At 39.1% G+C, this 14,004-nt stretch overlaps 1 protein-coding gene across 1 annotated transcript; it reads right to left on the bottom strand.

Annotated features, from left to right (window-relative positions):
• Positions 1 to 336: 336 nt before the first annotated feature.
• On the bottom strand, positions 337 to 7,569 carry LOC113160088 (transmembrane protein 235). The gene is made up of 4 exons (XM_026357148.1): positions 7,111 to 7,569; positions 5,880 to 5,957; positions 5,380 to 5,517; positions 337 to 1,850 (listed from the first exon to the last, which is right to left on the bottom strand). Exons 1-4 carry the CDS (start codon positions 7,280 to 7,282, stop codon positions 1,606 to 1,608), a joined length of 633 nt encoding a protein of 210 aa, XP_026212933.1. The 5' UTR covers positions 7,283 to 7,569; the 3' UTR covers positions 337 to 1,605.
• Between the last annotated feature and the right edge of the window lie 6,435 nt (positions 7,570 to 14,004).

Genomic DNA, 14,004 nt, shown 5'->3' with positions numbered 1-14,004 from the left:
CTGCTTTTCATCTGGCCTGACTCCTGGTGTGATTCATTTGTATTCAAAGGCAGGCAGGCGGTCACAGCAATCCAAAGACACACTGCCGGTGTATTCTACCAATGTGAACAATACACAAAGAAAAGCAACATAACATTGATTTATCAAGGGTCTTACTTGTAAACCTTACTTGACTTACTGATATTCTTATGAATGGTCACCATGGATATCAGTGTCGAAAACAAAACTGTTGTTGAGTAATTTAGCATTTAGCAAATTGTTTTACCTTTTCCCCACTATTATTACTCTTATTACTGCTTATTAGTTTTCTTTTATTTGACATATGTATTCTTAGTACAAACGTTATTTGGAAACACAAGCAAATGTTTTAATGCACATATGTTAACATTAGTGATCATACAGTAGCTTCTTGATGTTTTAGATGATGGCATTATGCCACAACACAGAAATCATTAGTAAACCGTGACAACAACGTTTGTGTGACATTTGAAAATTTGATGTGCTACTTTTCAGCTGCAGTATTTATTCACATTAGAGTTGTGCTGATGTTTCATTGCTCTTCTGTCACAGTTTAGAAGCACTTTAGCTAAGAAAGTATAAGCACGGTTTGTTACAACTGTAAGAGGAGAACAAAACAATACATTTCACAGCATTACATGCTAAAGGTTGCACTTTTACAGTGGTCTTTTTTACCTTGATGATGTATTAAGTCTCATTTTGGACAACACAGACAGAATATTACAATATCGAGCTAATAACTAATGCAAAGCAGGCAGCAATGCATGCACATGTTCTACACAGTTCAGCAGCTTGCAGAAGCCCCAAGATTGCAATTATCAGCCCTGACACTGCATTTACCATTAGGATGGATGCAGAAGTTTGTGAGCTGGAGATCCAAACTAACATTGCAGTTGTTTCTCTAGAAGTCACGATGCTTGATGACTAAATGCTAACGGCTTTCTATGGAGTGCTATGGAGTGCAAACTACTTCAACGGCAATGCAGCAGCTGCGCTATTATGAAATACTAGGAACTATACCACTTCTGACTGCGCGTTGAAGTCTGCGTAGCTCCATTGCCTGATTTTCTGCTGCAGAATAGTTTTCACTAGAATGAAATACCTTGAACCACAGATGTGTGATCTATTTTTAAATACAGTATAAAATGTCAGAGCAGAGAGGGTGCCGCAGTCATCCTCCAGCCGATAAGCCCTTTGCAACATGCGTTAAAATCTAAAACTGTCAGAAATACTGTTTTCTCTGTATTAATTATTCTGAATGCTTGGAGTGCGGTTTTTTCTGTTTGAGTGAACATATTTATAATTTCACTGTTTGCTGGGACAATGGATATTGAGAAGTGACAGACAACAAGCAAGAGAAAACAATGAAGGCACACATGTTCGATAGCATCCACTTTGTGTCTGTGGTCACAGTTACATAAAGTACGTTTAATTGCATTACACTGTGTCATCTTCAGCCTTGTTAAACTACAATACCAGCGTACATTGTTTTTTTGTTTCTTTTTTAGTACAAAAAAATAAATAAATCAAAAGCTACAAAGCAGCATCTAACCTGTGGAGTTTTAGTTTCACTCGGGCACCATCAATCTATAACATAGCGATGGCTACACCAGAGTCATAATGTCCCTTCATTTGAGTTATTCTGGCAGCTAGCATGAGCAGCAGACCAGTGACCACTTCCAGACTGTAAGAGAGCCAGGCTGTGGCTAAGGACCATCCGAACGACACGTCCACGAAGGCGAGGTTCTCTGGGGACACTATTCGCTGGAACTCCTCCATGGCCTGGTTGGAGTATGTGATGTAGATGCTGACCCCAGACAGGGTGAAAAGACCTGTTCGTGCACAGAAACACAGATTTAAACGTTTCTTTTTTTTTTTGTACTTCCATCAAGTGAGGGCCTTAATCATGATTAATCATTTGTTGGACAGGGAAGAAATCATTTTCAGCACCAAGCCCTGTTGTCTCATGTTGTAATGACACCCATCCTTTTTTGTCTGTGGGCTCTCCTACACTGTGATTCTAGGCTCCGCTGGTGATGCAAATTATTCCAACGAGGTGCTTCTAAATTTAACCTGATCATTTACTCTCCGGGAGGACCCTGTTGTGTAAGTAGGAATCTTCTGCTGTGTGCTGTTTTTGATTTCTTGTGTTGTGAAAGAGACAGGTGAACTGTCTCGCCCAATTACCTCAGAGGTGGGCTGATAAGAACAACACACAATGTATAATTGAATGTACTGCATGTTCAGAGAGAGAGAAAGAAATCAAGAAAGAAGGCACTGCAGGTTCTGCAGCCTTCTCTTTCACAATAGGCAAGCAAATCCTTTTTCTTAAACTTGTTAAATTGTCATCATTGCGAATCACACTGAACTGTGTGATCTCTGTTCAAGTGCTCGTGAACAAAGACTGCTTTGCACTCAATGTATTGTAGTTAATAGCTACTGTATGTCTTGTGAACCTCCACTGCACTTTATGTGAGTGAGGGCTGAGCGTTTACTGCACCGGTTTCACGCTTTGAACATCTGTTATGATTATTTAGAAAAAGCAATACCCTTTTAAACATTTCAGTGGAATAAAGAATGCTTGTTTAAAAAAAAAAAAAACAATCTCCGTCTACATGCTCAGTCAAAACTGAGCATGTAGAAACTTTTCACTAAGCTTTTTGACGCGTATGCTTGGACAATGGCTGCAACCCCAGCACCATTATTCTACACTTGCTTGTGTACTTTGTGCTTATCTACATCTCTCATCTGGAGGATATCTGCTAAGGGACTTATTAGAGCCTAATGAAGCCTGGCTTTCTTGTGAACTGCTTTTGTATAGCATAAACAGAAACCATGGCAACACCCAAGGAGGTTACAATAATGTTGATGTTGAGATCGTCTATCATTTATGTCACCAGTCGTATGTCGGGCAGACGAGATCTACGCGTTTTATCGTCAAGGCTTTTCAACACTTTTGATCAAAAGCTGCTACTGGCCTTACTTCTGCACGTAGCCTCATTTTTCTTTTTCTGTGCAAAACCAACACTCCCAAAGGACACGGGACAGCCAAGGTAGCCTTGATACGCTCACAAATGCTTTGTTAAGGCATATGCTGTATCAGCTGTTTGTATAGTTTTTTTTGCTACAATGAATATATGCAAGTATAACCTTCCAAATGAATCACAACCAGACACACGGAGTACAAAACAATAGAGAAAGAAGAAACAACACATTTAATCCAAAATAATAACATTATATGGAATATTACAATTACAATTTGTTAAGATTCTTCCTGTGATTGAAGCTCGGGAAGAGTTTTTTATTAAAATAACTTTAGTACAAGTGCTTTTCTACTAATTTATTATGTACCCTTTCTTTCTTTTCTATGCTATTTAACAAATACATAAAAAAATAGATTATTTTATTCAGCAGCAATTTCTGCCTATCACTGTTCTCTTAATTTCAACATTTGAATTCAAAGGGTTCACTGTGCTGGTATTGCATACAAAAAAGAAAATCTTTGATAAACATTTCAGTCTTTCTACGATGTTCCTTATCTTGAGAAACATTCTGATTAAATTTCCAATATTCTGGTCCTCGACGGTTTTCTATTAATGAATGATTCAACCTGATAAGATGATCGGATTGTACCTTATCCAGGTCTCGTACTAACATGTCACACTAGGGAACAGGTTGCTGATGTAGTAATCGTGAAATAAAAATATATACGAGACGATATGTTTAAATAGGTGTTACCCCTTTTTATCAGCTTATCTATTTTCAGAGATGCATTTGAAAATGCAAGAGCACAGCATTTGCAGGTGTTTTGGTTTCGAGGCGTGGACAGGATATTTGGTCTCTACTGTTTGACACATGACGCTGGATGTGTCTGCAAGATTTGTCAGCAGTTTTTAATAAGACCTTCCACTTCTGTGACAAAGACTTCTTTCAAGCTCATTCCTCTTTGAGTTCAGACACATTGTTGATGGTGAAGGAAGAAACAAATCAACTTTTTATTACTGTATTGCTGATGGAAGTGTTCCTTATGCTGACGTTTAAGGACCCTCTGCCGATCAGGTCTCGTGACTGCAGAGACCAAACTCAGAATGTTTCTGCTCAGTTTTATCTTTGAGCTGATTTTTGTGCATTTGATAAATGCAAAAGCATACGTCAGGTTTTAGGGGCGCCGTTATTGATTACACTCTTGAAAGATTTTTATTTATGATTTGACAATCTGGACAGCACTCTGTGTAATAGACCACAGTTTATCTAATGGGCTGTCCTTTTGATCACACTCAATTTCCACAAAAAGGAAATTAAATTTCGTCAGTGACAGAGAAATACAAGAAAAGAGCACACGGATGATTGCAATCAAGTGCGAGCTCTTCTGCAATTGTGTGCCACTTCATCCCGATCAGCAATCACTCCACATGCTGTAATCAATACTGTTAATCATGTCCATTTCCATATGGAGAAAGCGTCATGGTTTGATGTCTACAACAAGTTCAAGCTCTCCAGGAACCGGCTTGCAGTTATGATTTATTTAATGCAAATCAGACTGGCAAGTGCTAAGAAAAAATGTTCTCAATAAATGATTACTGCAAAGTATGATTAAGACATGGTAGTGTTAGGAAAAGGTCACCATAGGTAAGATAATTATATGGGAATCCCATTTGGATCATATCTTAGCCTGACCCTTAATGGACCTGCCGATCAGGCCCTTTTACTGTATAGATTACATCCTAATCCCGTGAAACAAGCGTGACCACGTCTCACAGGATTAAGATAATTGCACCTCTGTGTCTTGGGTCAGTCATGCAGTGTCTACTCACAAAATCTGACAAATAGTATTGTATAAAGACACAAAAGCTGCGAAGTATTATCATACAACTTGCTTTGCTACATATTTGGTTATTTTCGTCCCCATCTCCACCCACTCTGCTAACAGCATGAACAAAAAGATCATTACCTAACTCAATTACGTCAAATGGGATTTTTAACGTCTGCACAGAGACATTTAATATGAAGCTGGAAATTTGACCTATAGCAATTTTCTTGAGTTAACTGGAAGAAAAAAATATTTGCACACCACTAATCAATGTTTTTTCATTGGCCATTACCCTGCACAAATACATTACTAATGACTAGAAAGGGTAAAATTAGGTTCTACCAGTTGCCTTTAGCCAGAAATGGATGAGAGCAGCTTTGTGTATACTTGCATGCATACAATGTGCTACCCACACACGCTTTCTTACACCGTGCATCTTAAAAAACCAAGCGAAGGCTTTCATTCTGACCAGCCTACACAGAGAGCACATGCTGCCGCTACGGGCTCAGAGCATAATCACTGAAAACAATAGCAATTCTGTGAGGACTTACTGCAGAAGAGAACGTAGAGCGCTGATCCAAGCAGCAAGTTGGGGCTACAGGCCAATGAACTGACAAGTCCAAAGATCCAACCGAACACCAGCAGGATCAGGCTGAGGGGCAATAAGATGACCACCACCCTGTGCAAGCCTGCAAACACACATGGCCACATGCTGTCACTAAATAATTCCTAGATTTTAAAGGACTGTGCTGTGGTTTTACATTACTGACTAATGATTTGCGATAGCAGCTGAGATCTTTAGATTGATTTCTACAAAGCAGAAAGCAATTGGTTGTCATTTCCAATAACAGTGGGGCAGGAACGTGTCCATGTTTGCTCAGTGGCCTTCCTCTGGATGTGATTGTCCCACAGCATACCCTACCATTGCAATGTCTTTCTGGGGGCCACCCAGACCTCTCTATTTCTCTTGCCAATTCTGACTATGTGGACTCACATTTTATATTCATTTAGTTGTCATATCTTATGTCAGCTGAAAAACAAAACAACTCACCAAGAAGGTGCCTTTCTGCCTCTGACAGGCTGGAGGTATTTGCTGTGAAAGAGGGGATGACTGAACTCCTGTTCGGTCCTGGAAATGTCAAGCGAAAAGGTTACACATGACAGGACTTGTGGACAGAGCTGTACAGCTCTCCAAAAATCACAGCTACATTCTCACTTAGGGTAGTTTTATATAACATATAGCACATAGAAACATAACGCAGTGCGATTGATGAAACCAATTAACGGCACAGCCTATCCATGTGACACAATTTTGCACCATGGGTTTGTGTCAGTGCAGGTCGCACATTGCCAGTGTCACAGGTGTGCGCTGCAAGAGGAGCTTCAAACCCTGCGTTGTCTCATTACCTGGCACTAAACTGTGAACTGTGGAAGCCACCGGCAAGAAATTGGACACCTCCGACACCTCAAGCTGTGCAGCCAACAAGCTGAAAATACAGCAGATAACACCGCATCCTTTCTTTCTGCAGCCCCCGGTGCGTGTTCGCCTGCAGCTGCTTGCCCGGGCTGATACAGATGTTATGGCTTACAATTGCAATCCATTTCTTACTTAAAAATAAAGACATTAAAACAGTTAATCTAGATTATGGATGTGCGCATTTGCATATGGTGCGGCTGATTGTACTCAGTGAATGAGAAGAGAAATGTAAAGGATCTAATTAAGGAGTTAATTATTGAGGATATAACCCTTTGTCACATTTATTTCTCAAAGCTAAAGGCACTGGGATGTCACATGTTCTGGGCATCAGTGGCACAAAAGTCCCTGCAAGCAGTTATTGCACCTCCGCCCCAACAGTGGATTGATGAGGAAAAAAAAAAAATCTAGACAACACGGAGACCACAGCAATGTGTGAGCATGTGATTTATGTCAACAGCATCATATTTAACTCACGGTAGGACGATTTGTGTTTATTGTCAACGTCATAAATAAACAATCGATACCTGTCAGAACACGCCTGAGTCGTTTCTAATGTTGCAAGTTCATTCCAAGTAAACATTAGGACTGAACCTTCAGCGCCTTTTACGCACAGCAGTGTTTATGCAACAAATTAAAAGGGTTCCCGGCGTAAAAGTTGCTCTGGATAAATGAAGGTTGCGCCTGATTTTATTACAGGCTGCAGCTCACACTGGATATTTCAGTACAGTATAGTATGAAAACAATGTTATCTGAATAATTCATAAATACAGACCGTGATATAATGAGTTGACAAACAGAAGCCTACCTTCATTTATTCTCCACAGTCCCGAATGTGAACTCAGGTCGTCTGAACCCGTGCAGTTGGGTTTATTTACATCGATTATGTACCAGTAATCAGTCCCAATTGCCACAGCGAGGAGGCTAAAACTGAGCAAACCCGTAAACCCTGCAGAAAGTACCACCAGTCCGTACCTCATTTTACACGTTGCGCAGGACGCAATCACTATATCCTGTGCAAATTGTATATTTGTCTACACTGTCATCCGTGTCGACGCTCCAAGATGTGCGATGCGTAAAAGCTCTCCAGCTGGATCCTTCCCTGCGAAGTGCTGGTTCTCCATGGATGCAGCGGTGAAAAAAAAAATATATATATGTGCCAAGTTGAGATTGGACACTGAGAACAGAAAATAGTCTGCAGATTACTTTCAGGGGGAAACCGCGTCAGTTTGGGCTACATGTTGACAGGTAGGATTTTTATGTCTAACAGCGGCTGTAGCGCTCCTGGATTCACGGTGTCAAGTTGTGCGCGTAAGACAAACGCTCCACTTCTGGTGCTGGCTTCCAAAATAAATCTCTGACCGGCGACCCCTGTTGTTTGTGTGCTTTTTGATGACATACAATCAACATCCGGACACAGTTCAGTCAGACTGTCTGGCGCTGACTTGACTACTTTACTGTTATATTTTCATCATTAACAGTGGCTGCTTCTGTGACCAGAGAGGCTCGTCCCTCTGCTTTGTCACGACTAAATCTGGACTAAAAAGCATCATTTTGTTTACACAAACTATTAATCAAACAAATAAACATACACGCAAGCAAACAGTCAAACGTTTAATTCGCCACCTGTCATGCCGGAGGAGCTCTGTAGGTGGGGCAGCTTAGCCAATTGCCTTTTAAATAAAAAAAAGAAAAGTAAGTGTAGGCCTGTTGTCTCGCTGGCAGCCATCTGCTTTGGAAAGTAGTGTAAGCTGAGCAAATGTTTAGTGATTTGACGTTAAACAAACAGAACTTTATCATCATTCTCAAAGGTAGGTGTATTTTACAATTATACCGTGACCATGTGATCAACATTTTTTTTTCTGTTCTTTGGAAATGTGGAGTTGCAAACAATGCAAACAAAAGTCTTTGCAATTGTAGAAAGTGCAAATATAGAATAAAGGCACCAATGTGCCTTTATTATTTATTTGTATTACTCACTTGTTTCAAGTCAATTTGTGGGCTAGAAGGCACCTTCGGCAACTATTACAGCCTGGATTCTTCCTATAAATCTGACCAAGCTCTGTCAAGTTGCATGGGGACCGTGAGTGAGAAGCAATTTTCAAGTCTTGCCACAAATTCTCGATTGGACTGAGGCCTGGACTCTGACATGGTCACAACTTCAGGATATTTTGAAGTCATTCCTGTGTAGCTTTATGTGTGTTGTTGTCTCGATGGTAAATCAATCTTCAACTAAGTCCTTTTTTTTTACACTGCACTAGACTTTCACATTCATACTAAAAAATATAGCTGTAACTCTTTGGTCACTGTGTTGTTCAAGTCTGCAGAAATATCTGGACAGTAATATTCATGTGACATGGTGGTGTGAAGTCAAACAAATTAAAGGAGGAGCAGAAGAAATTTCAAGACTTTTAATAGTCAATCGGCCCTTTGTTTTGACATATCAGCTTCACATCACATTATAATTTTACTTGACTGCACTGCATAGAGTGCCACACAGCTTAGAAAGACCAAAGTTACAAGAGGACATACACTAAGTTGCCAGTTTTTTTATGGTATACACATAACTACTACCGGTGCCGTCTAATACAATTTATTGTGCAACTCAGTGTGGGATTAAACTGATGGATGGACCGCTACATGATGTGTCACTGTTATGCGCTGACAGACTTCTCATCTCAACAGGATTCATAGCCATTGTTGCAAAGAGATGCATCTTCACAATTAGCTGCTGCAATGTACTGTTGTGTGCTGCATCATTGATGAACAATACAGATATCTCAAAAATAAGGTCTTATATAGCCGTCCCACAAGTCTTCTGATGATAAAAAAGATAAACAAAAGTAAGGCAAAACTAAACTATTTTCCATTCTTGCTGTGAGAAAGTGTCCTTTTATATTTTGACATCAGTGATTTCAATAAATTCAAAAACGCTGCAATTAATAAAACCTGCACTGAAGTAGAATTAATTGCATTTCTGTGTTTGGATCAGAGTACACAGACGAACCCGAACGAGAGAGGCTACCAATGTCAGTCGTTCATGTCCTCACAAAGACTAATGCATCAGTTTTGTGAGGCGGTCGACCTCTCCGTGACATACAGATTCTGTCTTTGGGACATCCATCCTGATGACTGAGTGGGTATTAGAGCAGTGTTGTCATCAATGAAATAGGATGAAGCTTTTGGAATAATATAGCTGATTTCAGCTCATATTCTATATTGTTTTTATTTATTCAAGTGAAAAATGCAAAAATGACTGTTTTGTAGGCAATTCATCTACTAAACTCAAAAGAAAAAGCCTTGAATCTTCATCGCACCTTTTGATTAGAATGAATTGAATGCCATCTTAAGTGGGAAGTAGTAATGAAATGCCACATTATTTCAGAGTTGTTGAGGGTCAGGTAATCATGGAGTCTTTTTAAGAAGTAAGAAATGCTGCATCTTATTGTGCAGAGAGAAACATTTTACTCTTAATGTAAACAGCTTTGCTTATCTTTGATAGAAAATAGAGTGTCAAAGCTGCAATATAAAACAGTACATTCAAAACAAGCGAACGTGCTTGTTGTTTGTCTTGCCGGGATTGTTCTTTGCTTCTGCAGACATTTAGTTCTCCACAAGTGGCTTTTTCCCTTAGTTGACCTTGGATCACTGAAGCTTTACAGACAATAATCAATAAAAACAAATTATGTGGTTATACATTTAGTAAATCACTAAATCTATTGTCTTTTTGCAGACTCATTAGAAGACTGCAGGTGAAATGGACTCGGCCACAATAAATCCAAACTGTGAAAGACAGCGTGAAGACGTGAGAGCATTGTGCCGCAGCAGCAAACGGTAGGAACTAAATTGAACTGCTCCCTGGTTGTGAAACCAGCACTTTCTCCTGATCAGTTTTCTGTCTCGTGTGAAACTTGGTCTCAGAGTGTGTCTGCCTGTCTGAACCTTTTGTTCGTGGCAGAACTGACTCTGGGTTCTCTTTGTCACCCTGTCTCAATGACCCTGTCACTCAAACTGTGTCTTTCTCAGTTTCTGGTCATTCATGATGATTACAACTTCCAGCACAATTTTGAAGAATGTCTCTGCATCTTTTCATGTCCTTAACTTTGCTCTCTGTGGAGCTATGCTCATTGACATTGAGGTATAAACAACATTATATCGCTCTGATTCATAATTAATCAGCCGTGCTCCTTTGGACATTGTGGATGCACTTGAAATGTAAAGTTGTGTGCTTTTGTCCCATTTTCACTTGTTTTATCAGTGTATCCCTCCAACATCTACAACTAACTAACTACAATATATTGTAAAATTGGTTTAATTCAGTATCTCAGTGGTTTAGGTTGCAGTAGATGTGTACAGTATATGTGTATAATAATTTATATTAATCATATCGGTAGAATCCAAAGACCCTCTTTTGATATAAAATATATGAAGATAATGTAGCTGTTGTTGAAATGCATTGTTGTGTTTGGCTCTGCGAACAGAACTCATTTATTGTCAGTACCTGACCCGTGGTATCTGGGGGATATGAGGAGTCAAGATGTGTTTGTTGTTTGGTAATCTGGCGTAAAACCAATCTGACCTTTGCTGATGACAGGATGTTGAAAAGGATGTTTTTGCAGCCAGGTGTGGAGGACGCTGCAGAATACACATTACCAGTTATAAGATTTCTATGATTCAGCTGCATTGATTTTGATATTTTATCTGTCCATCACAAGTCTGACAGTGTTACAGAGAACAGGTCTGAGTAGTGTAGGTAGAGTATTATTTTTAAATACTGGATTAATTCAGGTAAGATTTTGTTAAATCATGAATCAGAGCTGATGCCTAGTTTTTTGGTCTTTGGCCACATGAAACTACCCAGTTCCACAGTGCATCTTCACTGAGGCCTGTCCACAGACTTCACTACATGTCATAAGTGTATTTGTTTATTGCATGTGTGTCACTAGATTTCTGTGGCTGATCCAAGGAGTTGGCTGAACTTCTTTCAAATCTGATTTGCATAAAAGCTTAGTGTCGCCATCTGTTGAAAACGAGCACTTGCCTTTCAGTTGGAAAATAAGAACATGATTCCTCTCTAATGTTTCAGTTTTCGACATGGTGTTGCAGATGGGGAAAAAAAAAGTCCCGCATCAGACTGCCTTGCACAATTTGACATTTTGGTTTGCTTTAGTTGTGGTTGTCCAAAACAACACTGGCTGCAGGCAAATCTTGCAATACATACTGTACTGACCTCTAGTCTAGTCTAGTCTAGTCACAGCACTACAGTTTTCTGTAGGCGCTCTGACAAACAGAAGAGAAAACTTGGGTCAGATATTGGTTACTTGTAATTAAAGCATGTGATATATTTTGATAGGTCGACTTTGTTTGCACATAATAAAATCCCTGGCTCTCTCCTTCCTAAAGCAGCCATTGTTCACTGAATATACTGAATATACTTTGCCAAGAGCAAAGACTGTCAAATAGAAAGCTAATCTGTTAAAACATCTCCAGTTCAGTGAGTTGTGTATAATGATCCGGGTTAGTGAGCAGGACATTAATGAATCCCTTCTCAAAGGCACATTTTGCCTGTGTAATTATACTTAAACAAGTAGTGTCAGTGTGAAATGTGTTGGGCACAATTTCACAACAAGCAGCTTGAAACTACAATATCTAGTTTGAGAACAGAAAACGACTTCCTTAACCTGCTGTAAAATCATGCTTTTTTTGTCTTATGTAGATATATATTGTGTTCTGCAAGCGACTGACATGGACTTGTTTACATATTTAACATATGTCAGGAGGTTGATTTCCATTTGATGGATTGCAGGTGCTTATGTTTGTTATGATTGCAGTAGTGAATGGCATTTTCACACCACTTATTGTTGACAATTACTGTAATAGAGCATGATCCATAGGTGCACACTGCCACCCAGTGAAGTGAGCGGGGAAATCGCTGTAAGTCACACTGGTCAGGATTTATTCATCAGTGAATGCTAAAAAGAAGGGACTGCGTGCTTTTTGTGGGAAATCAAACTCCATCAGCCCAATAGGTATTGACTGGTGGAGTAGTGTGTTATGTTTTTCTAACCAGTCACTGAGGCCTTTTCTACATCAACAGTATCCTGTGTCAGTTCCATTTATGTCTCCAAGCGAACCACTATGCAATATTTCAGGATGCTGGAACAAACACAAATAGATTGAATATCACCAGTCATTAATAGCACTGCTTTGTCTAATATGGCTCCCTTTAATTTTTATGCTTTGAGTTTGCTGTCATATTGTGGAGCCCTAACAACAACAACAGGCCTTTTCACACACAATAGGAAAAGCACAGGTGTAAATAATGAAAGCAATGTCGGAAATCCATTTAAACTACTTCCATGCTTTCGTGAGTCATTTCAAAATTGGGATAATCGTGGACCATGATTTTGAGTATTGTAATTTATTCTTTGTTCTCTTCATTGTTCTTTGAAATTTTAGTCATACATACAGTAGGTTGTATGTTTTCAGGGATTTTTCTCACTTCTGCACATTAAGGTCAAAATAATTTGGCAGAAATCTTTGTCTAAACTAAAAGGTTTTTCAGTCATCCAAAAATTGTAGACTTGTTGGCTACTTAATCACAAATCTCACACACAAAATCTTCAAAGATATTCTCAAGCTTTTATTGTTTAACATTTTCAAAAATCATCATCATCATCATCATCAATAAACAAAGATGGTAAAACAAGAAACAATGCTATATCTTAAATTCATTCTAAAACATGTCCAGGCGCTCTCTATAGAGCGAATACAGGATGCATAGCTGACCAAGCCTTTTAGATCTTGCTTTCTAAAATGGTCCTCTATTATTTGCAAATTGCACTCATTACAAAACCACAGGTTTGGACATCACACTCAAACTACTGCAGATTTTATTTCTTTCTGGGAGTTAACTGAGACAAAATCTACAGGATAAACTGTGTACAGGTTCAGGTTGTCCTCCGTAGTGCACACCAACATCTGTTCCATAAAGTCTGGGCAGCCTGTAGCAACTTGATAAGTCAGGAGCATATATATAAATATATTGTGTGTCATGTGTCGAAGTATAAAAGTGTCACCTATAAAATGGGCTGAGGGTCACCTAGAGGCTACTGATCACATTTTATATAAGGTAGGTTACCTCAGTATTCAACTGAGTTACAGTTTTTGCTGTCTTATTCATATTTAGATGAAAAGATTCATGTCGGTTTAAGTAAGTTGGTTCAACAACCACTGGACACAGTGAGTGCACATAGCTCTCATTTCATAAATGAACTTTTCTTTCAAGTACAGGTAAACATACAGAAAACAAACAAACATCTGTATTCAAACCCATTTGGTTCTGCATCACGTTTTATAGGATGCCATTATTTAAATTGCCTGTGTCTGATTCCACTTAAAGGTATCCAAGTAAATAATCTTACTCAATCAAAACGTCTGTTAACAAAATCCATCACATTTTCCAATCGTACCACCAACTCTGAACATGAGAACATAATATAAAGGGCTATAGAGTGCAGTGTGGTTTAAGGCCCCTAGGCAGAACACCAGAGAAGCACTTTCTGAGTTCACACCTGGTAGATTAAAAAGGATTTGTAGTCCATCAAATATTGTGATCCTCCTTTGGTTTCTTGCTGATGTGGATATACAGTATGGCATTTTTATTGATCTGCTTTGTTCCTCATCATGTCTGAGCTCTGTA

This window comes from Anabas testudineus, chromosome 8 (assembly GCF_900324465.2).
Source record: "Anabas testudineus chromosome 8, fAnaTes1.2, whole genome shotgun sequence".
NCBI lineage: Eukaryota > Metazoa > Chordata > Actinopteri > Anabantiformes > Anabantidae > Anabas > Anabas testudineus.
This window is presented reverse-complemented; position numbering and strand designations above follow the sequence as displayed.

Excerpts from the sequence above, each read along its gene's own strand:
- LOC113160088 (XM_026357148.1), bottom strand. The coding sequence starts at position 7,282 with ATGAGGTACGGACTGGTGGTACTTTCTGCAGGGTTTACGGGTTTGCTC. Across the intron at positions 5,958-7,110 it reads ACTGTGGAGAATAAATGAAG|GACCGAACAGGAGTTCAGTC; the intron begins GTAGGCTTCTGT and ends TGACATTTCCAG. Across the intron at positions 1,851-5,379 it reads GCTCTACGTTCTCTTCTGCA|GTCTTTTCACCCTGTCTGGG; the intron begins GTAAGTCCTCAC and ends GTGCACGAACAG.